The following is a 26,182-nucleotide window of genomic DNA, read 5'->3' as shown; positions in this document are numbered from 1 at the left end:
TGAGCCATTTGCCTACACCATGGGCATATAATTAGTGCAGGAGGCACCTGGGACCCACAGCTGGCTCGTCTGGAGGAGACCAGGAGAGTGTTGGGACAGGGGAGCATGGGGCAGGCGCTGGCCTCCAGCCTACACAGAACAGGCTCAGGAGACGTGGGAAATTTCTGGGATGAATGATGGCAACTGAGGTGAAGAAGCTACTTCATGAGGCTGTGAAAGAAATCAGACCAGAAATACTATCTCAAGTGAAAGAAGAAAGAAGACATGAGAGACTGGGGACATAGCTCAGTGGCAGAAGCACCTGCCTGGCAAGTGTGAGGCTGCGAGTTCAATCCCTGGTACCAAAAAAAAAAAAAAAAAAGCATAGGAAAATGAGGGAAACCCTGAATGAGCAATAGAGGGAAAAGTTGAAATGCATGAAACCGATTGAGATATCTAGGAAATTAAAAGCTTCATTGAAAGCTAGCAAAACCACTTAAAAAAACTGAAGATAGACTCTTAGACCCTGAAGACAGACTCTTAAACCCTGAAGACAGGATTACAGCTAGCAATTGCAAAAGGAAAGATCTCTTAAAAATAACAAGGAACCAGAAAATAACAATTCAGCAGCTGCAAGACAATGCAAAGAATAATTTAAGACTGACAGGTGATAGCAAAAAGGCAGGGATCAATACAAATGATATACAAAAATATTTACAGAAGTAATAGCAGAAAACTTCTCAAGCATGGGAAAAGGACCTGACATATGGATAAGTGAAGTGAAGTGTACAGGATTAGCCAAAACCAAAATAAATTTACACTCAGACATATAATAATCAAGATCCCAGAAATTCAGCACAAGAACAGAATATTAACAGCTGTTAGAGAAAAGAAACATCACATATAAAGGAAAACCAATGGGAATCACAACAGACTTCTCAACACAAACTATCAAGAAGAGCTTGAAGTATTTGGAGTCCTGAAATAAAACAACTTCCAACCCAATTTGATGTACCCTGAAAAACTATCTTTTTCAAAATTAATAGAGAAACAAGATACTTCTATGACAAAAAGCAGCTGAAGGAATACATGATCACCAAGTCCTACAAAAAACACTAAAAGAAATTTTAGAAAAATGACCACAGTTCCAGGAACAGCAGCAGAGTGGGATCACTGAGTGGGGCAGACAGTTGAATGGAGGGGAAAAGTAGGGAGCCAACAGCAGGAAAATAGTAAAGCAGAGATGAACCAGTGATGCTGGCCATAAACATTAATGTAGATAGCCTCAATTCACCAATAAAAAGAAACACAGGCAGAGTGGATCAAGGAAAAGGATCCATTAATATGTTGTATACAAGAACACTTCACTTGAAAGGAAATTCTAACTGAAAGTCAAAGGAGAGAAAACAATGCTCCATGAGACAGGGAATCGAACAAAGCGGGGTTGCTTGCCCCTCAAATGCAGAACGGATAAGAGAGATATGGCTTTATCTTTTTCTTTCTTTCTTTTTTTTTTTTGTAGCAAGGATCTAATTCATGACCTTGTGTTTGAGGCAGGCATTGTGCCACTGAGCTAAACCCCTAGCCAGGAGATACAGAATTTTTATACAATGGAAACCTACTCAGCTATAGAGGATAATCAAGAGGCTCTTGTAGGTAAATGGGTGCAACTTGAGATCATGCTCATGAATGAAGTGGTTTGGATTCACATAGGTGGACATCATGTTGTCTCCCTAGTATAAAAAGCTATAGGAGTTAATGGGATCCAAAATGTATAAGACAGTTAAAGGGAGGTAACATCTGAAAAGGGAAGGTGGTAGCTCTTGTTAATTTCCTATTATCTTGTTTTGAAGCCCCAGATCATTCTCATTGTTCTGTTTTGTTTGGTGTTATTGTTTGACTTTATTATATCTGATGGTACGGCAGCTATTTTGCAGATAAGATTTTTTTGGTCTTTTTTATCGGTACCAGGGATCGAACTCACGACTGCCTGCTTGCAAGGCAGGCGCTTAAACCGCTGAGCTAAGCCCCCAGCCCCCACAGGTAAGATTTTTTTAAACAAGATACATTATGGTCGCCATTATTGATTCCCTATTATTGATAGAGTTATTTCCAAAAGATGAAAAATATTAACAAAAGATGAGAAATGTAAAATAAAAAGCGGCCTTTATTCTGAGAACACAGAGAGAGATGACCGGCACCCCACCGCTGGCGTCCGGCGATCTCTCCGGCGGACACGCGGCGTGGGGGCCTGTAAATAACCTCGGTTTGGGGTGGAACCTAAGGCGGGCATTAGGGATACACAGGTAGCCCATTGGTCCTAGGTTTGGCGCCATATGTAAATTCCCAGGGGCGGGAAGATGGCGTCACAGGTAACTTCCTAGGGGCAGGGCAAGATGGGGCTTCCTGCTTCCGGCTGTGGCTTTCCTGGCTACAGTGTCCTGTCTGGGCCAAACCTTTCATATCCCGTCTTATGGTTATTATTATGAAAAGGGGCGAAGATTTCTCTCTTTAACTACTTCCTGCTGGCAAAGGGCGCTGTACTGGAGCCTAGGGGAGTCGACGGGATGAAGGTTGATGCCCAGGTAGACGCTGGTGCCAGGTGTTTTAGCCAGGACAGCTTCACTGGTGAATGCACGTATGTCAGACTGGAAAAACAAAGAGACAAAATGTTATGAGGAGACATGGCACTGTCATATTTAAGGACCCAGGTGAGGTAAAGGGAAAGGTGCCTTTGATTTAGACATATCATTCTATCAGGACCATGTTGAGGTAGAAACATTTCCACGGTGAGGCAGAATTCTGAAAATTAAACGTGGGGTTAGGAGGAGTGGAGTTATGAGAGGTGATTACTCCCCCATCTGAAAACATAAAAGTTAAGACGGTAGGTTGGTGAGACTTGTCTCTGGTATGCATGATGTTGGAGTCTGTAGGCAATACTGCTAAAGAGTCCTGCTGTAAAAATGATCATTAATAGAATGTAAGAAATTAGGAACCAAAGTGGATAACAAAACATGACTTAGCCTGTTAACTGTGGCTGCGCAGCCTTTGTGAGACGGAGACGGGTAGGCGACAGAAGATGAGATGACCACTCAGAATGATCAGATTTAGGGCTGGGAGGGCATCTCTTAGCCTGAGTGATGTGAAACCAGGATGGGAGTCCAGCAACTTTGATTTAGGCATGGGTCACTGTAACCTGGTTGTAGTCCTTGGAATGATTTGCTGTAACAGAACTTTAGCAAGTATGAGAAAGGCTCTTATGCATCCTGAAAAGGTATAAACCAAGTGAGAAGACAAAATGTATCTGTCAGTCTTGACCAAGGTTACCTGAGAAATTGGTGAATAAGATAGGAAGGGGGTGGTCTATATCACTGAGGAAGGGTCTACCAACAACAGGTGTTGAGGCCTCAGTGTGTCTAAGTCAGCCTGTATAAAAGGCATTTTAAGATTTAGGCCTGGGGCCTGCACAAAATAGGCCCTGTTTGTAATGTAAATGGCATAGGTTGACCATCAATACCCCCAGAGATTGAGGACTTAATATAGCAGCCTGAATACTCAGGAAGACCTCTGTATATATGGCCTCTATGTCCACAAATATAGAGAATGTCTTACCTGAGACTTTAGTGCGACTTGGAATCTGAGACGGACACCTTAAAGGGGGCTGTTGTTGCCCTGAACCCCCTCAGCCTCCAGCAGCGATTTTCTGTCGGTGACGAATCTGGCAGTGTCGACATTTCCTATGAGGGCTAGAACTTAGGATGGCTTACCCACTCTCTGGTGGCTAGGACAGTCCAGTAGCCCTGGAGTAAGGTCTCAAAGAATGCCAGGATGGGGCATTTTCTTGTCCAGTATCTTCTGCTGCATTTGAGCATGGTCCATGGAGGGGGCAGGCAGCTCCACCTTGTGTAGGTTTACCTGTCTCAGAACTCCAAGTGTCACAAGTATTAAAAATATGAAAAACCATATTAAGATCTCTCTAAGGTTTGAAGGTCAAGTTTTGCCTTTTTGTTTGGGATTTGGACTATAGTAGAATTAAGTAAGTATGCAGGAATTTAATATTGGCATTTTGGGTTAGAGAGCAGGCTTTATCTGGATGGCACACCGCTTTTTTTTATAGGGTGACACGTAGAATTAACAAAGCTTTAGTCTGCCAAACAAGGCTTTAATGGAAACGTTTTGCAGTAAAGGTTTAGCAATCTTATGAATAAATCTATCAAAACTGATCTAATACTGTCAAATTCTGAACACATTTACTTTTAAAGTTGTTATTTGCAGTAGTATGAACCAAGACAAATAAAATAAAACTTTGAAGAAAACCCTTGTCTTGAAAGAGAGCTAGTGGTTCCCAGCAAAAAGGAAATTTATAACCTTAGTTGTTAAACAGGAGATTGGTGAAGGCTTTGATTGTTAAACAAGGCTGGTAAAATTATCAGGTGGCCAATAACCTTGATTAAATGGTTTGAGAATTGTAATAAAAAAGCATCTTTTGAGCGGAGCCAAATTGTAAAAAAAAAGCATGCCTGAGCAGAGCCGCTGAGCTGCTGTTTCGCGGCGCTCCGGCAGAGCACGCCCAGTGGGTGGGACAAGTGCTGGGATGTAGCGCGCAAGGGCGGGCTCAGACTGCCCCCGGAAACGTGTAAGGTGGCAGCGGTGACGAGGACGGCGCATGGGGGAGGGAGGGGCTGGGACGGCGCATGGGGGAGGGCCTGGGAGGCAGCCCGACACAGCGCGCAAAGCTGGAACTGCTTGCAGGGCGTGAAGATTAGAAAGCCAATTTAGGAACACAGCTGGGTTTTGATTAGCCTCCTGGACCTGTTTTAAAAATTTGTTATAGTTAGTATGCTTGACCTGCTCTGGCACAGCTATAGGCCCAGAGTCATTATAAACGTCCTTAAAATGTAAATCATAACAATTAGTAATAAATTTAAATTGCCTGATATAATTCTGTGGGTCAACAGAAAAGCTACCTAATTTATGGACAGTCTGGGATAGATCAGAAAAGGAAAAAGACACATGGATGTTAACAAGCCCCTCGGAGCCAGCTTGCTCCCGAAGAGGTAGCAGAGCCTGAGGAGATTCTGGAGCAGAGGGCCCTTGAGCAGCCATCCTTCTGGTAGGTGCATGTGAGCAATCATCTGTAGAGCGGCTACAGAGCTGCTGCCAGTCACCCTGGGAAACATAGGCAGATGGCATCTCACTGTGTGCCTTGCAGCTAGAGGACTGCTGTCGGCAGCACAATGAAGTGTCATGTGCACTGCAACAGGGCGGCTGTTGTAGTTCACAAGAGGAGCCACAAGGAGATGCCTGTTGACAGTGAAGGCCCTGTAAACATGGCGGCGCCCTGTCACATGACCCAAAACATGGCGGCGCCCTGTCACGTGGCCCGAAACATGGCGGCGCCCTGTCGCCATGTGGCCCTCCGGAACATGGCGGCGCCATGCCATGTGGCAGAGGGTTGCAACATGGCGACTGTTCCCCGCGCAAGCTGGAACAATCACGCGACCTGCTGGAAGGACATAGCAACCAAGACCTAGTATGGTGGGCGGGCGGTGCTGTAGGGGATACAGAATTCTCAGGAGAAGTCAGAGACTGAGAGGAAGCACTAACAGAGGGATTAAAGCTGCTGGGAGAGTTATGGGTCCCGGAAGGCAGAGAGGGAGACGATCGCACAGTGGGAGGTATCTGCGGCGGAGAGGGATTAGAGCTGCTGGGAGAATCAGGCATAGGGGAAGGAGAGAGTGGTCTGGCAGGAGGTAATGGCAGGGAACGAGTTTGGTGGTAGGCAGGCGGCGGCTGGGAAAACGGAGAGCAGGACGGAAAAGTTTGCGGCGCAGTAGACTTAGCTAAAAGTATCTCAGCTGGAGCACAAGACTTAATGAGAGATGGGCGTGTTCTCAGAATAAGAAAGGCTTGGACATAAGGGAGTTCTAATAACTTGTTGCCAGCTTGACAAAAATCGTACAAGTTCCTGAGAATGCAGGGGTCAAATGTTCCTTGTTTGGGCCAAGGCTTGCCGATAAGCGGGTAGGTTGGCCAGACCTCCTGGCAGTAAAAAGTTAGTTGTTTAGTTTTTATGGTACCTTTAATTTTTAGAGTACGTAAATTGGAAATTAGGCAGCGTAAAGGCGTCTTTTGGGAGTTAGAAAATACGTTCCCCATGACTGATTCAGGCAAGAAAAAAAAACCGGAGGTCCAGAAAAAAGTCGTCACTTATTTGTGGTACCACGCGGTGGAACGGTTTCAAACCGTAAACTCCAGTCGTCACTGAGATTTACGAATGGAGTCTACGTGGGATCAGTAACAGTTTTGCCCGTGAAAGCGCAAGGCTTTAAGGGAAGTGAGGGTCTTTCAGTGTGGGCGGTCCCAAAAATCTCTGCTTTGGGCTATCCGAACCCAAAGAACGTGAGAGATTTTGTGGGCGCAGGTTTGCCCAGAAAGAACTCTGCCCTGGGCGGTCCTAAGGACGTGAAAATGCACAGACCCACGCAGACGGGGAGAACATTTTACTGGGGCTGCCCAGTGCGAAAAGTTTCCCGGGGAGTGCTCACCTGAAATCAGTCTGGCCGATGCGGAGTGCAGGCGGCTGGCGACAGGAACGTCTCGGGAGAGGAAAAAGCTCGGGATTAATCCAGGATGTTATCTGGCTATCGGCTAGAAGACTTTGGGTATGTGGCCCAACAGTCAGTTGCCTGCCGATAGAGTCACGGCAACAAATGATAGAGTTATTTCCAAAAGATGAAAAATATTAACAAAAGATGAGAAATGTAAAATAAAAAGCGGCCTTTATCCTGAGAACACAGAGAGAGATGACCGGCACCCCACCGCTGGCGTCCGGCGATCTCTCCGGCGGACACGCGGCGTGGGGGCCTGTAAATAACCTCGGTTTGGGGTGGAACCTAAGGCGGGCATTAGGGATACACAGGTAGCCCATTGGTCCTAGGTTTGGCGCCATATGTAAATTCCCAGGGGCGGGAAGATGGCGTCACAGGTAACTTCCTAGGGGCAGGGCAAGATGGGGCTTCCTGCTTCCGGCTGTGGCTTTCCTGGCTACAGTGTCCTGTCTGGGCCAAACCTTTCAATTATCTTGTTTTAAAGCCCTATATTGCTTTCATTGCTTTGATTTTATACTATTTTTTTGGGGGGGGCACTGGGGGTTGAACTCATGTTTACTAGGGAGGCACTTGTGCCACTGAGCTATAATCCCCAGCCCTTTGATTTTATGTCTTATGGTATATGTTAAGAGTATTGTGGTGTAATAGAGAAGCAAAAGTATAAAATGAAGAGTTTTATTGAGTTGACATAAAAGGAACAATCCATGGCGGCTGGGCTGTCTCCTTCAACCAGATACAGAGGGGCAGAGGGTTATGTGACCTCTGAAGTGGCGCATGGGGCAGATATTGATCACATGTGAGGAACCTATTGGAATTCTCGATATTGATGACGTGTGAGGAACTGATTGGAATTCTTGGTGCATGCAAACAGGAAGGGGAGTTGCAATTAGGGCTGAAGAAGCAGGAAGTGGTGAGCATTCCCACTTTCCTTCCGCCAGGTTAGACAACCGCCATAACAGTACAGTAATTTATACTGGGGCAAAACTCTTTCGATATAGGCAGCTACTCTGAAAGATTACCAGAGGCATTAGCCGTTGTTGATTTCCTGTTATCTTGTTTTGAAGTTCTACATTGTGTTCACTGTTTTGTTTGGTTTTATTCTCTTTAAACAAACAAGACCAAAATTAAACAGTGCTCTCTACCTCAAGGACCATTTACTCTCCAGCGTGGTAACCTCCCCACATGGGCAGCTTAAGACATACTGGATGTCTGCTCCAGTTCTTCAGCCAGCAGCTTCGCCCTTGAGCAATCATGTGATTAACTTCTCCCCTTCCCATCACGACTGTCAGCCCTCTGAGAGCAGGTGTGATATTTATTCACTGTTGTCTACATAGTACCACACCAATGCTTGGCCTATACAGACATTTAAGTAAATTTGCTCAATGAATAGATGAAAACCCAAGAAGCAGTAACTTTTATTACCATTTGAAAGTTCCAGCCACAAAGCTGAAAAGGTATAAATGTATGTACAACAGATGTGGGTAAAAGAAAGCTTTTAATGCAACAGTTTAAATACACAGTTCAACTAAATCAGTTACTTCAAATTAACATATTACAAAGAACTAGAAGCTTGGAGGGGCCACTGCTGGGAGAAAAAGGCAGATTCCTGCTCAGGATGGAACGACATTGACCTCGAGGACTCACCCCATCGGAGTGGCCAAGACCACTGGGGTTTTGAAATACTTTGGGTATCTCCACACAGATGGCAGCAGCAGAGTCAAAGAACCTCCAAGGAATAGGGCTCTGTCTTCCCACTAAAGGAGGGCCAGGATTAAAGGCACTGGGGCTCAGACACAGGAGACTGTGCCAAGGACAGGGTGGGGACAGCAGCTGCACCCACAGGGAGATGGCAGTCCTGGAGGTCCAGCTCAACAGGCTGCTCTGTGTGTTGGTGGGCCAGGACTTTTAGCCCCACCTCCACTCTGGCTTAGTCTGTTCAGATTAATTGCAAAGAAAGGAGGGGGTCTGCTGAAGCTATAGAGCAGCATTCAGCCCAAAGCACACTTGGAGCCGGAACAAAGCCAAGTGCTTTGCTCAGGAGGGCCTGTGTGTGATCCTCTCCAGCAATCAGAAGTAGGGATGGGACAGTACTCCAGCCTCACACTTCGGCTTGAGTGGGGAGCTTTGTGGCAAAACAATGTCTGTGCTTGACAACAATGGGCTTAATTTGAATAAGTGAAGTTCCACCAGGAATGAAAGGCTGCTGCCTCAAGGGGTTGGAGGCGGGGTTTGCTTCAGCACTCCCTCAGGGCATGCTGGGTTCAGGAGTGGATGCAGGGGAGGCCCTGGCTTATCTGGGAAGGTCAGGCACAGGGTTCTTGTTGCCTTTTTGGGTTTTCATTTCAGGTTCTGTTTAACTTCCCGCTGCAGTTTTTGTGCAGGGCCATTCTTGGGCTCAATTTGTAGGAGGCTGCTGAGGTCCGAAAGGCTGGATTTGTAGTCCTAATGGAAGAGGGGAAAAAAGTGTGGGGAAGCAGTTTAGATAAGGGAGAGCCAGCTGGGATGGGGACAGCTTGTGAAGACAGCAGATACTGCCTCACCCCACAACTCCAGCTCAAAGGCCAGCACTGGTATAAATCTCTAGGTCTGGTGGCACCTCTGGGCAAGACCTTTACCTTGAGTGCCTTATAGGCTTGAGCACGTCTGTAAAACGCCTTCACATTTTTTCCATCCAGTTTGAGCGCTGCAGTGCAGTCTTTCACTGCCTCCTTGTACTGCTTCAGGACCAGATGGCAGAGCGCTCTGATGGGAAAGACAGTTGTAGAGGTTCAGTCACTTCTGTGGGCCCCAAAAGCTAGAAGGCAGCAGTGAACTGATCTCTGATTTGCTAAACACCTACTCTGTGCTGTGACTTTCTATCTTCTTACAATCCTACCCCTTTTGCAGATGAAAAATACCGTGAAAAACTTCCAGCTGTCCAAGGTGCTACCACTACTCCCAGGTCTCTGGGGTGCAAACCAGGTGGGTTTGCATGACTCCTGATCCTGATGTGGTTTGTTGTGTCATCTTCACTCTCCCTCATTAGCACTTATAAGCAAATAAAAAGTCATTCCAAGATCCATCTCCTTGACAAAGTAGAAAAGTATCTACTGTTGAAAAACAACACACTGAACTCCAGTTAGTGATAAGCAATCTTGGCATGTTAGGGGTGAAATATAAACATGTCTGCAATTTACTTTGAAATGTATCAAGAATAATGAGATGGACTGACAATCGGCTAAACAATGAAAAAGCAAATACTATACCATCAGTGATGGTGCATTTGCCACCACTGCTATAGTTGGTAATGTATATGGTATTCAAAGTACTATTCTTTCAAACTTCCTGTAGTTTGAAATTTTTCATAAAATGCTGGGATAAAATTATGTACACCAATAAAACAAAATATTCTTCATCAGTAGGGAAAAAGTACATCTCTTTATTCAAGTGTGGCCTTTTTCTCCAGAGACAGTCACTAAAAGCACCACTGTCAGATGAGATGTACTCAATCTCATCATCTCACTTTTCAGTGGATACACGGTGTTCATGTGGTCTGCTGTCCCTAACTTACTTTACCAGTTCCTCATCAGTAGTATTTTGTTTCCAATCTACAAACAAATGATACTACAGTGAATACCCTTGGGCAAGGGACTGCTAAGATATATTTTAAATTGGGTTTGTTACTGCCCAAATATTTTCCAAAAAAAGGTACTCTCAATAACAGTAATTCACAGTTTCTTTTCCTACAGCTATCTCAAACCTAGGTCTCAAACTTTAATTTCTGCCACCCATGGAAGGAAAACAGTTTTGGTTCGTGAACTTTCCATAATTTTGGTTGCAGAACATGTTCCATTGATTCTGACTGCAACTGAACCACTTTTAAATTTTAGCTGCTGGGGCTGGGGATTTAGCTCAGTGGCATAAGTACCTGCCTTGCAAGCAGGCAGTCGTGAGTTCGATCCCCGGTACCCATAAAAAGTGAAAAGACAAAAAAAAAAAAAAAAAAAAAATTTTAGCTGCTGACCTGAGGCCAGAGGTCTGAGCATCTCTTGGGAAGATGACAGTATGCAATATAGCAAATATGGGGGATTTCCTTCTATCTTCTCTTTGAAGGCAAATATTGTTTTCACTGTTTTGTTGTGTTCTGATCAACTGTCTTGCTCTATTCAACATACTGTTTTGATAGGTTTTATAATGTTCTGTTTGATTTGATTTTGCTATATGTAATAGAATGGACAATTATTGTGAAGATAGTAAGATATAGTATGGAACTTATCACTGTCATCCTGGTATTCTGCTCTGAAGTTCTGTACCAATTTCACTGCATTGTTTTGATTGGCTTTGTTCTGTCTTGTTTTGTTATATTTTACTACCTTTAAAAATTTTTTAGCTGCTTTATTCTAATAATGAATACCTTTAGAAGGTTTTTAAATTGCACAATACAAAATTTATCCAAATTTTCCTTAATTTCTGTGGAATTTTCTCCCCCTTACGTTAAGTGGCAAGGCATGCACACATGATCAAAATATATTTAATTATATAACAAAAGAATATTTAATTAAATTTTTTATTATAGTAAAAGACACAATGCCATTAATTCTCATACTCCACCCCAACACATTTATCCCTCTTGTCACTTTCTGAGACAGTTCTAGAAGTTGTTTTTCTTGGCTGTATAAGATGTGATCAAAACTATGGTGACAACATAGTCTGTATAAGATGTGATCAAAACTATGGTGACAACCGAGTGCTACCCACGAGGAAGGCAGGCTTTTGCAATAACATGATGTGGCCTCATCTACCTCATTCATTAGATCTGTTGGTATTGTGGGCCTCTGGTTCCTCCCACATTCAAAATGACCACAAAAGGTAAATGTTTTAAGCTGATTTAGGACACTAAAGCAGCTAAATAGCACAACTGCTAAAGACACAAAAGAGGACTTCCAAAACTATTTCAGAAAGTGGCAAGAACAGTGGGATATGGCTAAGTTTACTCTAATCATTTTTTAAAAAGTCATACCCATGCACGAAACCCTGGATTTAATCCCCAGCCTATATAAAAAAGGGCGTGGCCTAAATCTCAGCATGCCATATATACTCATTAATTTATTTTTTTATCTTTAGCCTGTTTGAGTAGAATGGGCCTATGATGTAATTTGGAAGAACTATTAAATAGAAAGTTCATTCTGGATCTGGCCAAGTTGTAGGTACTGGATACTGAGTGGTGCTACATAGTCAAGTTTCAGCAGTACTAAGTGTAACAGAGGGTGGTGGGCCTGGTGGTGCTCGCCTGTAATCCCATCACCCAGAAGGTTTAGGGAAGACGATCACTGCAAGTTTGAGGCCAGCTTGGGCTACATAGTGAGTTTAAGCCCAGCCTGAACTATAGAGCCAGACCTTGTCTCAAAAAACAGTTAAGTCAGGGACAAGACACTGCTCCATAAAGATAGGTATGTATGAGATAAAACATTAAAACTACATGTAGGATGTGGTATGATTTCAGCCACAATGTATGAAAGTTGTTTTGTAATTCGTTTCTCTAAATTAAATTTATAAGCAACACAATCAAAGCCAAAAGCTGTCCAATAACATGGTTTTTAGAATTTGCCAAAATGATCCAGAGGCTCAGCTAGATTTGGGAGGACTGCCATGGATGTTATGGTTAAGAAAGATGAGGAAAAGATCAGCTCTATATGATGATATAAAATGACAGTAATCAAAATTGTGGCACAGACACATTTGCTTAAAGAACAGTATTTAAACAAAATGCTATCCCAGTTGTGGAAAAAAAATATCTAGAATGGGTTAATGGGGGTGAGTATCAACAGAAAGGCCAAAGAGAGCACAGATAGTGGAGTCAGCAGATGTCATATGCACATGGAACGAATGGCAGAAGCCTCCTTCCAATAAGCCTGGAGAACTTGGGCATCGCTGGTCCAATCAGTCAGTAAAACCACAATTCTAAAACTCAAAAATCCAAACTTTCAAAATTTCCTGTTCAACTTTTCTGGCAACAAAACCAGATCTGAACTGACATGAGACTAATTATCTTCTTACCACTCCATATTACTATGGAATTTCCATGAGTTAAATTCATTCATTCGTTCATTGGAGACAGGGTCTCACTCTGGTCCAGGCTGGACTTGAACTCACTCTCAGGGTTGTGGGCCAGTATTCTCAGATGAAGACTGCCAGTATTTCTAACAGGAGGGTCTTACAGAAGTCATGGGGTGGGGAGCAGGAGATGGAGAGGGTCCTTTCACAGTTTATGTTTGCACAGCAAGTATACTGTTTTTACTTATACTTTTTGGGGGTGATTAATAAAAATTTTGGGGGAAGAGACTAACAAATCTCAGGTTACCCTTTGGCCATTTAGTTTCTACCCCTTTAAAAAAGCAGTACCACTGGCAGTGCCTGGCTCACAGTACCTGAACATATGTCAGTGCATATTTTGAGCATATGAGTTAACTGCTTGGGACTGAAAAACCACAGCAGTTGACAAGAAAACTATGGAACAAAACATCCAACTTCCTGAAATCCCCCAAGCCAGCAGCTCTGTAGAAGATACCTGTTGCTGTATGTGGCAGATTCCAGGTTACTAAACAAGAGGCTTTCACTGTACTTCTCAATAGCTTTCTTATGGTTGCCTTTCTTTACAAGCTCATTGCCTTCTTCCTTCAGAACTCTGGCTTTCTCCACATCCCCAGCAGAAGACACTAGATACAAATTCAGAAGAGGAAAAAACCATGGAGCAGGTGCTCAGATGAGATCAGTAAGATCTCTTCAGCATCATCTCCTCTATGTTGCCTGTAACCCCCACGCCACCCCCATGATTGCCTACACTTTTGAAAATCATCCTTCCTGATGAATGATTTCCTTAATTATTGGCTTCTGGGAAATTAAACGATTTTCATTCAGAAGATGTTGGGGACTTCTGTTATAAACATATTGATACATGCACATAATAACCATATATATAAAAAGCAACCCAGGTTTGAGTCACTTTTGGATCTCAATTTCCCCACTAATACAATGGAGTAACAACTATGCCACAAAAGGGTAATTGTGAGGATCAGATCTGAGAAAACAAGAGGACGTATAGTAAACTCAGAGCAGGAGAATACGCATTAATAATCAAGCATCTAGTTAACAAAGGCTACAGCTTCAAGGCTTTTGAAAAAGGGCAGAAGAGCCTGCTCACCCTCTGCGCCTGGTATCTTCTTCATCTAACTTGACACCTGGAGCACTGCTCCATCTTTCAAGAAAAGAAAGGCGAAAGCAAGGCAAGAACAAGGTGAAAACTAACCTGCTCATGTTTGAGTTCAAGGCGTTTTGCTGCTTGGCCCCAGGTTCTTGTTCTGGCCTCAGTTTATCTTTGAAAAATACTATTTTTTTGTCTTTTTCCTTTTTATCGGTACCGGGGATCGAACTCACGACTGCCTGCTTGCAAGGCAGGTGCTTATGCCGCTGAGCTAAATCCCCAGCCCTAAAAATACTATTTCTAACAGGGGTAATGTTACAAGAATAAAACCAGGCCCTGATCTCGTCTTCATGTTTAAGAAATAGCACATTACTAGTACCTTTGAAGTTCTCAGGGGCCCTTTCCAACTCAACCCACTCTTGTAGAAACTATTAACCTGATTCTATGCTGCTTTCCCTGTTTTTTTTTTTTTTTTTAAATATGTAACTATGTAGAATAGTACCTATAAATCATCTTCTACCTTTTTTTATTTTCTTTTACTTTTTGGAGACAGGGTCTTACTATGTTCAGGCTGTTCTTGAACTTACTATGGAGCCCAGGTTGGCCTCAAACTCCTGGCAATCCTCCTGTCTCAGCTTCCTGAGTACTAGGATTATAGGCATTCACCACCACACCCAGCAATTTTTAAATAGTTTTTGGTTTTTGAGACAGGGTCTTGCTATGTAGTTCAGACTAGCCTTGAACTATGTAGCCAGGCTGGCCTCAAACTCACAGCAAGCCTGTCTCCGCCTCATGAGTGCTGGGACTAGAGGTGTGTGCCACTAAGTCTGACTGTTGTCCTTTTTTTAAAATTTCATGTAGAGTAAATAAGTCTAGTATTCTTTTATGACTTTTCTTCCCCCCCTCATTCTATTGCTGAGATTCATCTGTGTCGATGCATATACCTGTTTTTGCTATTATAAATATGTCTCTTTGTGCCCATGAGCGTGAGAAGCACAACAGTGGGCTGCATTGAATGCACAGCTCCAGCTTCACTTGGCTCCGTGACCCACAACTCACTGCACTCACGTTTACTCCCACTGTTTACCTGTGTCCTTTCGTCCCCCAGCTCCCAACATGTCTCTGTCAAGAATTCTGCCCCTGAACTCACCATCAAGGTCTAGTCCAGGGCATCACCTCCATTACTATCTCCTGTGAACCCTCCCTGACTCCCCCAAATATACTTAAGTCCACTTGTAATCTGAATTTTCCGAACAATAAAGACTATGGCATACATTCCTCCTCATATTCTAAAGTGTTCTGTTTCCATGTCTCATTTCTTCATTAGAGTAAAAGCTTCCTGGAGGCCAAGAATTCCTGTCTTCTGTGTCTCACTGAAACACATATGGCTTAGGGCCTCCAAAAGAACAAATGGTAGGTACTGTGAAGCCCTCTAGTTCATTAGCACCCCACATTTTCATTCCAGGGAAGGATAGGGAGTACTTACCAGGCTCCCACAAACCAGAGCAAGAGCTACCCATGGCCAGGTAGGGGTACCCCTGGAAAGAGTAACTTCTGCCCTCCTCCATTACCTAAGAGTTACTTACAAACGACAGCATTCCAGCCCTGCTCCTTTCTGTACCTCTTGTTACTCAATCCTCAGAGCTTGCTAGGCTGGGACAATTCCCCTGGCACATTCTAATAGTTTCCCAGGGACAGTCTCCTGCTGCCCGGCTTCAACCTTTTACTTATCTTCAGTGATGCACCCAGGGCATGAGTTCATCAGAAAGCATTACTTTCTAGTTATGAAAGTGGGGCAGATGGCCCAAGGCTGAGTGTGGTGTGACATGCTTGTAATCCTCACACTCTGGCAGGGAGAGGCAGAAGGATTGCAAGTTCAAGCCTCAGTTGGGCACTTAGTGGACTGTGTCTAAATAAAAAATTAAGAAGTACAGGGCTATTTATGAGCTATAATTTTTGTGAAGGGAGGGAGAAAATATTTTCTCTCTTCCTTCCTCTGGATCATTACCATGGCTATAGGACAGGAACAACTACAGCTCTTTTACCATTATGAGTCTGCCTGAAGACAAAACTGACACACAACCAGGGAAAGAGGGGAGAAGTACAGAAACAAGAGCCAGTCTGGTAAACGGGGAACTGAGGGGCACACCTTGCCTGAACTCTCTCTCAGTTTTTCACTTATCTGAACCAATAAACTCCCCTCACCACTTTATCATGTTGAACTTTTTGGTTCTTGAAACCAAAAACATTCTAAGTGATACATTCAAAATGCTGCCAAAAGAATGGGAACTAATACCACATACCTGTACATCGGGCAGGAGTTTGATATACTTTATAGTTTAATTCTTATAGCTATGAGGTAGGTTTTATCCTTACCTCACTGGATAGCTGAGGAAACAATCTTTAGAAAGTTGAAAATTGTCATCATGTTAAAAAATTTCACTTATAAAATTATAGCTCAGCTAAATGAGGCCAATTTTTACAGGACCTCTCGAAAGCATTGGAAGACTCTGGGCAGGGAGTCACAGACCTCTGTTCTTTGTAGCTGTAGTTTCTTTGGATTTGCTTTTAGCTGTCTCTCTGTGGTTCTCTGAAGGCAAAGCATTCCACTTCTTCTGGACTGACACAGGCACGACAGGGATAGCAGGCAGCTTCAGTCGCCATTCAGGCCCAAGTGAGTCCATGAGAGCTCTCGTCATTCTGGAAGGGAAAGGAGGATCGCAGGGAGGTTTACCCTTTTCAAAGACTCCACTATCACCCTTCCCGTGGTATATATAGCCTGTATATAGCCTATAACATGCTGCATCGGAGAGCACATGTCTGCCCCCATGCATGTGATCTGGATCAGCCACCACAGCGCTCCTTCCTTGCAGCCTGGTCACACTATGAGAACTGTGTAAGGTGCTGATCTGCCCTCAGAAGACTATGCATTCTCCAAGAGATCTGGTGTTTTCAATGTTTGACATTTTCTCAATAAATCTAGCACAAAGTCATGCAAGCACTGAATGTTTGATAAATATTCAGTTTCTTTTTTGGGGAGTGGCTATGAACTCAGTCTTCAAGGTAACCTATATCACCAGGCAGGACACAAGCTTTTGATTCTCCTGCCTCAGCCTCCAGAGTATTGGGGTTACCAGTGTGTGCCACTGCATCTGACTACATTTCTTTTTAAAATGCCAGGTTTAAGTCGTTTTCAAATGTTAAAATCTCTTCGTGGTTTCCACTTTTCTAGGCTAACACATGAGGTCCAGACCCCTTTTTCTACTTCATTTTTATTTCATTCCACTTTCCCCCCAGATCCTCATGTTCATATTTCTCTATCTGGAAAACAGTTTTCTACTTTCTTTTCCAAGCTTCTAGACCCAGTTAACTCCTACGTATGCTTTAGCTGTCAGCCTAACATGGTGCTCTGCGATCATGTGCATTTTGTTAATTGATCTCTAGCACCAAGCCTGTCATTTGGGACCTACCTAGCCCAAATAACAATGTGCTGAATGAGTGAACAAAGCCAACTATATACTTTATTTGCTTCTACAGCCATGTTCTCATGTTATAGGAATGCAAATTACACACATCGTTATTACTACAAATACATGGCCTCTAATTAGGCCCCCAAAGCTATTTTTCTGGTTAGCTCTGTTGTCTCAAAGTTCCCCAATCCTTCTCTATTTTCAAAACAAACTTCCTTATCCCTGAAATATAAATCTACCTGCCTGGGTACTAAATCCTTCCTATTTCTCTATTGTCACAGCAGAGGAGACATAAGGGCCACCGAGGCTCTGCATCCCATTTCCTCTCTCAGGGACCTTACCCGGGCAGACCTCTCCTATAACTAGACCCTTTCTCTACTGACTGTTTGCACTTAAATATTCTTTGCTCCCTTAGCCTCTGTAACATAGTCGACTGGCCTTGAACCTGCAGCAATCCTCCTGCTTCAGCCTCTTCAGGACTAGAAGATAAAGCCCTTTTATTGAGGTCTCATTTGCTCTGGTTTCAGTCCAAATCCCCAAAGATCAGACCCTGTGTAACCTAGCCTCAATACTCAGGCCCATGCTTAGTTCCCTCCTTGGAGAACCATGCGCTATGTAATCTCTTAATGCATCATGCTCCTCACCCTTTTTGCACCTGCTGCTGCCTTTTCTCCTTGTTACTCACCTGCCCCAGATCTCACCTCCCCTGAGAAGTCCTCTCAGGATTTTCTCATCTTTCTGGCTGGTTGGGTGACTTTCTGTCCTAGAGCACCTGTGCTGCCTTCTATCACATCGCTTAACACACTGTACTGAGGCTGCTTATTATTCTGTTCTCTGGATTTCCCCGGAGACCAGGAGCTCTATGAGAGCAGACACTGGTTTGTCTCAGTAATCAGCCTCAGTAAGTCCTTGCATAAAATTTAGCACATAAGTGGTAGATTTTGTTAAATGATAGAAATTAAAAAGAAGCAAAAAGAAAACAGGGTGTTGTTAAAAGTAAGAAATTACATATTATGGAGACAAAGATTTGTTATTATATGGGTCTTTGGCCTTCTAGCAGCTCATGCAATGAGGGGAAACCTGAAATAAAAAATAATCATGAGTCCCACGCCCAAAAGATATTCTACCTGAGGGATCTCATGGAAGGGTCACAATACAACATCCTGACAACATTCTTAAAGGCTGTGTCCTAGCTGGTTATGCATGTGCCTTAATCTTCCAACTCTAGTTAAACATTTACATAAGAATCTGGTCTAAATCCCAGTACTTGGGAGGCTGAGGCAGGAGCATCTTTGTGAATTCAAGACCAGCCTGAGCTACAAAAGGAGCTCAAGGCTGGCCTGAACTGTGTAGTGAGTTCCTGTCTCTTTAAAAAATAAAAAAAAAGGTCAGGTCTAAATCTGTTTTAAATTTTGTATTCCCAACTGAACATGGCACAGTATGTTAAAAAGAGCTAAATACTACTGTGTAAATGAATTCATATATCTAGGTAAAAATCAATCTCAGTAATTTTTACTCCTTTTAAATGCTTAAGAAATATGGGTCTAGAGATTTAGCTCAGTGGCACAAGTTCCTGCCTGGCAAGCACAAGGCTGTGAGTTCGATCCCCAGTACCAAAACAAAGCAAGACAGAAATGTAACAGTCTTCTACATTTTTTCCTACATGTGCATTAGGATTTTTCTATGACTAGCCAAAGAGGTTCTTCCCATAACACAACTAATACAATGGATCAAATCCATGCAAAGACAGGTTTCCACAGAGAAGTTCTGTAGTACACTGGGCTCACCTGTTGACGCCTTCCAGGGCTGCCATGACACTACTGTCAATTTGCAGCACAGTCTTATAGTCAACATATGCCTGAGGGTACCTCTCCAGAGCCTCAAAGGCAGAAGCTCGCCGCAGTAGGGGCTTCATGCTGAAAGGAACCAGGGTCAGTGCTCTAGAACAGAAGACAAAAATGTAATCTACCAACTGGGCCACCAGGACTCCCTTGCAGTTTTTTCTAGGTAGAGTCAGTACTTAATATATTGGAGGTAATTTTTGGCCAAGAAATATTACTAAAAATGCCAAACTTTAGAATAGGGCTTTTCAACTTAGATTGAAGTGAGGAGGGAAAGAGGGCAAAGAAGCACAAATATTGTGAAATTTGTGTGCATATGTATTAGTGTAATAGCTTCAATCCCCTCCAAAATGATAAGCCAAATGTGCACTGCACTGCAGGCTGAGGCAGGTTCAAGACCAACTGGGCTATATCATAAGCTCAAGGTCAGTCCAAACTACATAGCATGACCCTGTATCAAACAACAAACACACACCGCAGAATAACAAACAAGAGCCTCATAGTTTGCATGTTACCATGTTTTTACACTGTGATCCAGTGGGATTAACAAACAAGATTTGGAGTCAGCTAGGCTGGTTCTTAGTTATTTTTTATTTGTCGCTGAGACAAAATACCTGATGCTCAAAGTTGGGAAAGGAAAGGCTTATTTTTTATAGTTTTTGGAAGTTTTAGTCTATATTTAGGTGGCTCCAGGCAGGGTGGCATGGCGGGGCCACAGTTTATGGCAGCTGCAAACAGCAAGAGAGCAAGAAACACTCCATTTTTTTTACCCATTACATTGTATGCTGGCTCCACCCCTAGGTGGGTGTAGCACTGACACCATCAATCCAAGTGAACCAATCACAAATGTACAATGTAAGTACATGAAGCCTGGGTGTCACCGACATAAACCATGACAGGTGGTTTTTAGGTTCTACCTCTGTGTTAACCATTTGACCCAGTCCAATCTTTGAGAACTCTGTTCTGGCCTGGGAAGATGGGGATGTAGCTCAGAGGCACAGCATCTGCCTGACAAATGCAAGGCCCCTGCACCTGATTCCCAGAACCAAAAAAAAAAAAAAAAAAAAAAAAAAAGGTAAACTTATTCCAAAGAGTGACTGTGAACACTCAAAGATACCTACCCATACTCCATGAGCATGCTCCCCTTCCCACTCCTCTCCTACCACCAGGGCATGAATCTAAGGCAACATCACAGCTATCAAGCTTGAGAATTCAGTGAGAGAATGTGTGCTAGTTTAGTGATGATAAATAAGGCAGTATAAGACATATGAAAAATTGTTCAATGTCCTCTATAACTTGTCCCCGATGGATATCCATTTCCTCCTTTTTTAGAGACCATCTATTAACATGTGTGTCTCTTTTTTTCCTTTCATTCATCTTACCCAAGAAATGGGTAAGTCAGTCAAGGGTCTATAAATCTACATAATATGATAAAAATATACAGTGAATATTTTATTTTTATTTATTTTAAAAATAAATGTTTTATTTTTAACTGTTTACAGTAAAAGACACTTTTATGATTAATTCATCTTGCTTCAACCACAGTTATCCCATCCTCTTGGCCACTTTCTGAAGCCGTTCTGGAAGTCTTCTTTGTGAACGTCTTTTGTTACTCTGTTGTGCCTACCTTGATGTCCTGAATCGATTAAAACATTTACCTTTCTTGGCTTTGAGGAACAGTCAAAAGTCACATGGTGCCAGATCTGGTGAACAGGGTAGGTGAGAACACACCATACTGTTTCCATGAGCCTGCTTTTCCATTGAATGGCACTCAGTGGGCTTCACTGTATTTTTTATCAAGTTCATAAAGACACACAAAAGAGGAATTTCAGAATTGCTTCAGAAAGTTGCAAAGCCGTGTGTGATGGTATATGCCTGTAATCCCAGCAGTTGGGACGCTGAGGCAGTACAGTAACTGTGAGTTCCAGGCCAGCCAGGGCTACACAGTGAGTTCAAGGGCAGCAAGAACTATATATTAAGACCCTGTCTCAAAAAACAAAAAAGAAAGTAGCAAGAGCAATGGGGACAGGAATAATGTAGCTGAAGAAAGGGGGAGTATTTAAGAGGGTGGATTAATATAAATGTGTATTTTACTATAATAAACTTTCTTAACCTCACCTAAGGTCCTAAGTCTTAGGAAGTCTGGAAAATATGTCTTTAACTGCCCTAATTCTTTTCTAGCAGCAGTAGAGCTGAAAAGTCAGACACAAGAAGTCTAGGGCCACAAGGACCAACAAGAGCCTCTCATTCTTAGTGGCCTGATAGCACTTACTGACACTTCCTAATACCTGCCCAGATATAACTGGTCAAATCCATCCAAAGAAGAAATACACTAGACAAAACCCCTATTCCTGGAAGACCCTTAGGTATCCCAATGTTGCCATGGGCACTTACGAAGTGCAGTCTTTGATGCAGTCTGTGCAGTTTCCATCCTTTAGGTGGCAGGCTGCTCTGTTGGAGTAGAGAATGCTTTCTTCTTCAGGGTCTGAAGAACCTGTTCAGGTGGAGGCAGAAAGACTGAGACCATCAGTTTAGGAAATGGAAGTTCCAGGATAAGGGGATGCCCTTTATACCAGGAGCTCTCTCGGCCTTGGGGAAAGGCTGCAGAGAGGATTGCAACTTAGCCTTGTATACCCATTCTTACATGAGAGAGGTGACACTTAGCTTTCTGCCATTTACATAGAACCAAGTTATTTCCTCATTCACACATCTAGTACCAGACATGATACCAGGCAAAAGTTATGCATGAAACACCTGGCTTCTGTGTATCAAAAAACCTATGCTGAACTGGGTGTGGTGGTACACACTTGTAGTCCCAGTACTTTGGGAAGCTGAGGTAACAAGACTGCAAGTTTGAATCCAGCTTGGGCAATTTGGTGACCTAGCAAGATCCTGTCTCAAAAGAAAAGGATGGGTGGGTAGGGGATGACCTGGGAACGTGGCCCTGTGTTCAATCTCTGTATGGCCAAAAATAAATAAATAAAATTTCACCCTTAACTACTTGGATATATGTTAATTTCATTACAGAAAGCATATAAATCCGATAAGGATAAAGACAGTATGATTCAAGCTCTGAAAAATGGACTGACTGGTCAGAGAGGGCTTTATCAGGGAAGTGGAAACTAAGCTATGTCTGCCAGGATGCTGAAGAGCCAGATTCAAGGTACCCAACAGGGTGGAGAATTATTGGTCACTTTTCCAAAGACAATCCTTACCTTCAGGAATCAAAGAAGGTCAACTTGCTCACTGTGGCCACAGTGGGTTTTTTCTTTTTTTTGTGTGGGGGGAGGGCAGGGTACCAGGAATCAAACTCGGGATCTCACACTTGCCAGGCAGGTACTTTGTCACTGAGCTAAATTCTCCACTCCCACAGTGATTTTCTTTACTTTTTTTTTCCTCTGAAATAGGATCTTTTTAGATGACTGGTCTTGACTCTTGATCCTCCTGTCTTAGCCTCTTGAGCGCTCAGTTTATAGGTGTGCACCAGATTTTCATCTTTTTTTTTTTTGTCTTTTTCCTTTTTATCGGTATCGGGGATCAATTAAAGTAATACTAACAAAACATTAAAAATAGGTGTTGATCTAGAAACTGTACTCATAGCCATATACTCAGAAGGACTGAAAACAAGATTTTTAGAAGTTGAAACATACACTGAGACGGGAAGGAGAAAAGAGAGAAGAGAAATAAAAAGAACTAAGATATATTATATACATGTATTTACTCCCTGCAATGAATGTAATCATCATGTACTACAAACATGTACTAACAGAGTAGAAACATATAGAAAACCAGGTAACAATCAGTATCTTCCACTATATCTGACATAAGTATATTTATTTCCAGCCTTTTTTTTTGTACCAGGAATCTTTGTGCTTGCCAGGAAGGCGCTTATGCCATTGAGCTAGGTCCTAGCCCACACCTCTTAATTTTTGATTTTTTTTTTTTTTTTGTACCAAGGATCTAACTCACGATCTCTTGCTTGCCAGGCAGTCATTTATGCTGCTGAGTTAAATCCCTGGCTTCATTTTTGTTCTTTACCCTATGGACTCTCAACAGACCCCCAGAAGTCACCATAATCCTAAAGCTGTATGTAAATTCTCAAGCACTGCCTGTTTTTATTATGTATATAGTTACAGGCAAGATACAATATCATTATCTACTAAACTTTTCTTTCCTTAGTGGCATCATATTGCCTATCCTTACTTTTTCATTCAGTATCATGATACCATGTTGACATCTGATACCTTTCATTCAATACCAACAATAACAAACATAATAAATTAATAGCTCTTTTTTCCCCTTGAATTTTGCCAGGCTCTTAGAGTAGAGATACCCAAAGTACATTGTTGCCCTTAAGAAACAAGTAGTAAGAACAGGTATTCCATCCTAGGTCACCCGAGCATGGCTGCTTAGAAACTGCAGGAAGGTGTTGCAAAGGGCATCAGAATCTACAATCCAGCCTGTGATCCTGTACAAGTCACCCAAGCCCTCTGATGCTGTGTGCTCTCTTACTACATGAAAATATCACTTCACAGACCTGCTTGCCAGGGTTCACTGTGTTAGAATATTCCCTGTGCTCCTTTCAGGATCAAGAAAAATGATCAGAGAAATGAAGATATCATCCTACAAGTTACCTAGAAAATCAGCAGGATCAGAACCAAACTCTGGTCTTTGGTAAACGTAAATAGCTCTTCTAGGGACTCAGCATAAACCTACACAAAAGCATAACTTTCCCAGGCCAGCTGGAGTGGGATCAAAGAAAAAGGCAGAAACATCAACATCTCATATTTTCCAGCATCTTCATCAAATAAGACTAACATGAGGAGGTAGGTAGTCTTAAAGAGTTTTGGTGGGAGGAGGGAAAGGGACTTTGTAACTGCTAAAAAATTAAGGAAAAAAGCCTGAATTTGTGAATTTGGGGTTAAGTCCAACTAAATGGTTAAAAATTGTACTTCGCAATCAGATACATATTCAAACCCTAGCTCTGAGATGTCTTCATTGTGTAACCTTGAGGTAGGCAATTTAATTTTTCTAGATTCCTCATCTAGTGTCTTATTCATAGGATCATGATTAACAAAGATGATGTCTATAGTGTCCAGCACTCAACAAACCCTAGACAAGAAATTAGGAAAGAAGAGTTGGTTACGGTGGTGCATACCTATAATCCCAGCACTCTAGATAAACTGACACAGGAGGATCACAAATTCAAGCCCAGCCTAGGCAATTTAGTGAGATGTGTGTGTGTGTGGTTACAGCTCACTACGAAGGTCCTGCATTCAACCTCCAGTATCAGGGATGAAAATGAGAAAGAGGAGAAAAGTCAAAGGGAAACAGATATTACAATTTACAGAAAATGAGATTCAGGGCTCTTCTCAAAAGACAAAGTTTTAATCATAGCGACTTCCAGATGATATATGCTTGTTTTGTTAACATACAGTCTTGCTATGTAGTTCAGGTTGCACTATGTTTCCTAGGATGGCCTTGAACTCATGGCCATCTTCCTGCCTCAGCCTTCAGAGTGCTGAGACTACAGGTGAGCACCATCATGCCTGACTGGATGAGGCAAGAATTTGGGGAAAAGTTTGTGGCTGGTTAAGTGAGTGGACGCTAAACGAACTGACAAGAATATGCTACTCCTCTGTTTATTCCTCTCAGGTAGCTCTTAATCAGGGAATAAAACCTAGACTCCTTAGGAGAGCTTAAAACAGCTACACAATAAGCTTATGCCTACCTCATGTCTTACTATTACCTCTACCCGCCTACTGTGCTTTGACTCCTGAACATACCACCGTTTATTTTGTCTAGTTTTTCTTGTTTTTCTGGGAGACAGGGTCTTGCTATGTAGTTTAGGCTGGTCTCACACGGATCCTCCTGCCTCAGCCTCTTCAGTGCGCGCTTCCATGTTTGGCATGAGGATTTTTTAATGCCAGTCTCTCGGCCTGGCAAGCTCAGCACCAAAATCTTTTGTGGGCTGGTAGCTGTTTCATCACTCAGTCATCATCACCTCAAATAATAGCCCTTTTTTGGGGGAGCTGCCCTTGGCCTCTCACCGCCTGCTCAGGCAACTCTATCACATCATCATATTTGTCTTTCTATGAGATCGAATTATCTAGAAATCTTGTTTACCTATTTACTAACTTAAGATCCACAGCCTTTCTTCGTTTTGTAATAGAACAGGAATATAACAGGTGCTCCCCTGATGTTAATTTAATTGAAAAACAAAGCATTGTGGGTAAGGAGGGCTCAGCTACATCCTCAGGAGCAGGATGAAGCTTGAATCACTGAGAATTCCAGTCAAGAAGTCAGTTTAAGAAAGCAAACGGGAAGAAGGGGCCCAGAAGTTTCTCGAAGGATGCCAAAGTCAGGGAGCGGCAGGAAGCCAGCTGAGGTCCGGGAGCTGCGGACAGAGGTCTGCAGGGGACAGTACGAGAGAGGTGCTGGGGTGCGTGGGGGCGAAAACAGGCCTGGAGAACAGGAGGGGGTTCGTACCTCGCGCCTGCAGCAGCCGCAGGGCGCGGCCGTAGAGCGCGGAAGCCTCGGCGTACTGGCCGCTGCGGAAGCTCTGGTTGCCAGCAGCGCGGAGTCCCTCCACAGAGTCTGGGAGTTTGGGAGCCATCCCAGCCGGATCGGCAAACGAGGAGCGTCTCGTTCTCCTACAAGTGCAGCCAAAAGAGTCCGGGCGGAAGCGCTGGCTCGAGTACTTCAACCCCGCAGCTAAGACGGCCGCGAGGGGGCGGAGCCTCCCTGAGCCGAAAGCCGATAGGGGTCCTCACTTCGCGCCTGCTCAGTTTGGAATTTTAGCTCCCCTCGGCGCGCCAAGTAACTGGAGTTACCTTGGTTACTAGCAGTGCGTTAACTCTATGCTGTGAAGCTGTGACCGAGACCGAGTTTCTTTCTGCAGGTTTCTTTCCTACCTGGAGTAGATAGGCAATGAAATCAGGAGCAAGTGAAAATGCTTATTTTATAATGTGCTCCAAGGAAAACAAAAACAGGGCGATGCCATAGAAAGTGACCATGTGGGCGCTATTTATTTTTCTTTTTTTTCTACAGTGGTATTTTAAATGAGGAAGTTAGGGGCCTGGGGATTTAGCTCAGCGGCAT

At 43.2% G+C, this 26,182-nt stretch overlaps 1 protein-coding gene across 1 annotated transcript; it reads right to left on the bottom strand.

The window, feature by feature from the left end:
• Positions 1-7,977: 7,977 nt before the first annotated feature.
• Tomm34 (translocase of outer mitochondrial membrane 34) lies at positions 7,978-25,824 on the bottom strand. The gene is made up of 7 exons (XM_003467771.5): positions 25,571-25,824; positions 21,476-21,575; positions 19,028-19,180; positions 16,301-16,470; positions 13,138-13,285; positions 9,206-9,332; positions 7,978-9,032 (listed from the first exon to the last, which is right to left on the bottom strand). The coding sequence occupies exons 1-7, from the start codon at positions 25,695-25,697 to the stop codon at positions 8,928-8,930; spliced, it is 930 nt and encodes a 309-aa protein (XP_003467819.1). The 5' UTR covers positions 25,698-25,824; the 3' UTR covers positions 7,978-8,927.
• Between the last annotated feature and the right edge of the window lie 358 nt (positions 25,825-26,182).

This window comes from Cavia porcellus, unplaced genomic scaffold, assembly GCF_034190915.1.
Source record: "Cavia porcellus strain 051 isolate PalLab524CR breed Dunkin Hartley unplaced genomic scaffold, mCavPor4.1 scaffold_5, whole genome shotgun sequence".
NCBI lineage: Eukaryota > Metazoa > Chordata > Mammalia > Rodentia > Caviidae > Cavia > Cavia porcellus.
This window is presented reverse-complemented; position numbering and strand designations above follow the sequence as displayed.

What these genes read in the sequence shown, in the direction of transcription:
- Tomm34 (XM_003467771.5), bottom strand. Translation starts at nt 25,697, where the DNA reads ATGGCTCCCAAACTCCCAGACTCTGTGGAGGGACTCCGCGCTGCTGGC. An exon ending in GCGGCTGCTGCAGGCGCGAG is followed by an intron (nt 21,576 to 25,570) that starts GTACGAACCCCC and finishes CCACCTGAACAG; the next exon opens with GTTCTTCAGACCCTGAAGAA. An exon ending in TCTGCCACATACAGCAACAG is followed by an intron (nt 9,333 to 13,137) that starts GTATCTTCTACA and finishes CTTTCCCATCAG; the next exon opens with AGCGCTCTGCCATCTGGTCC.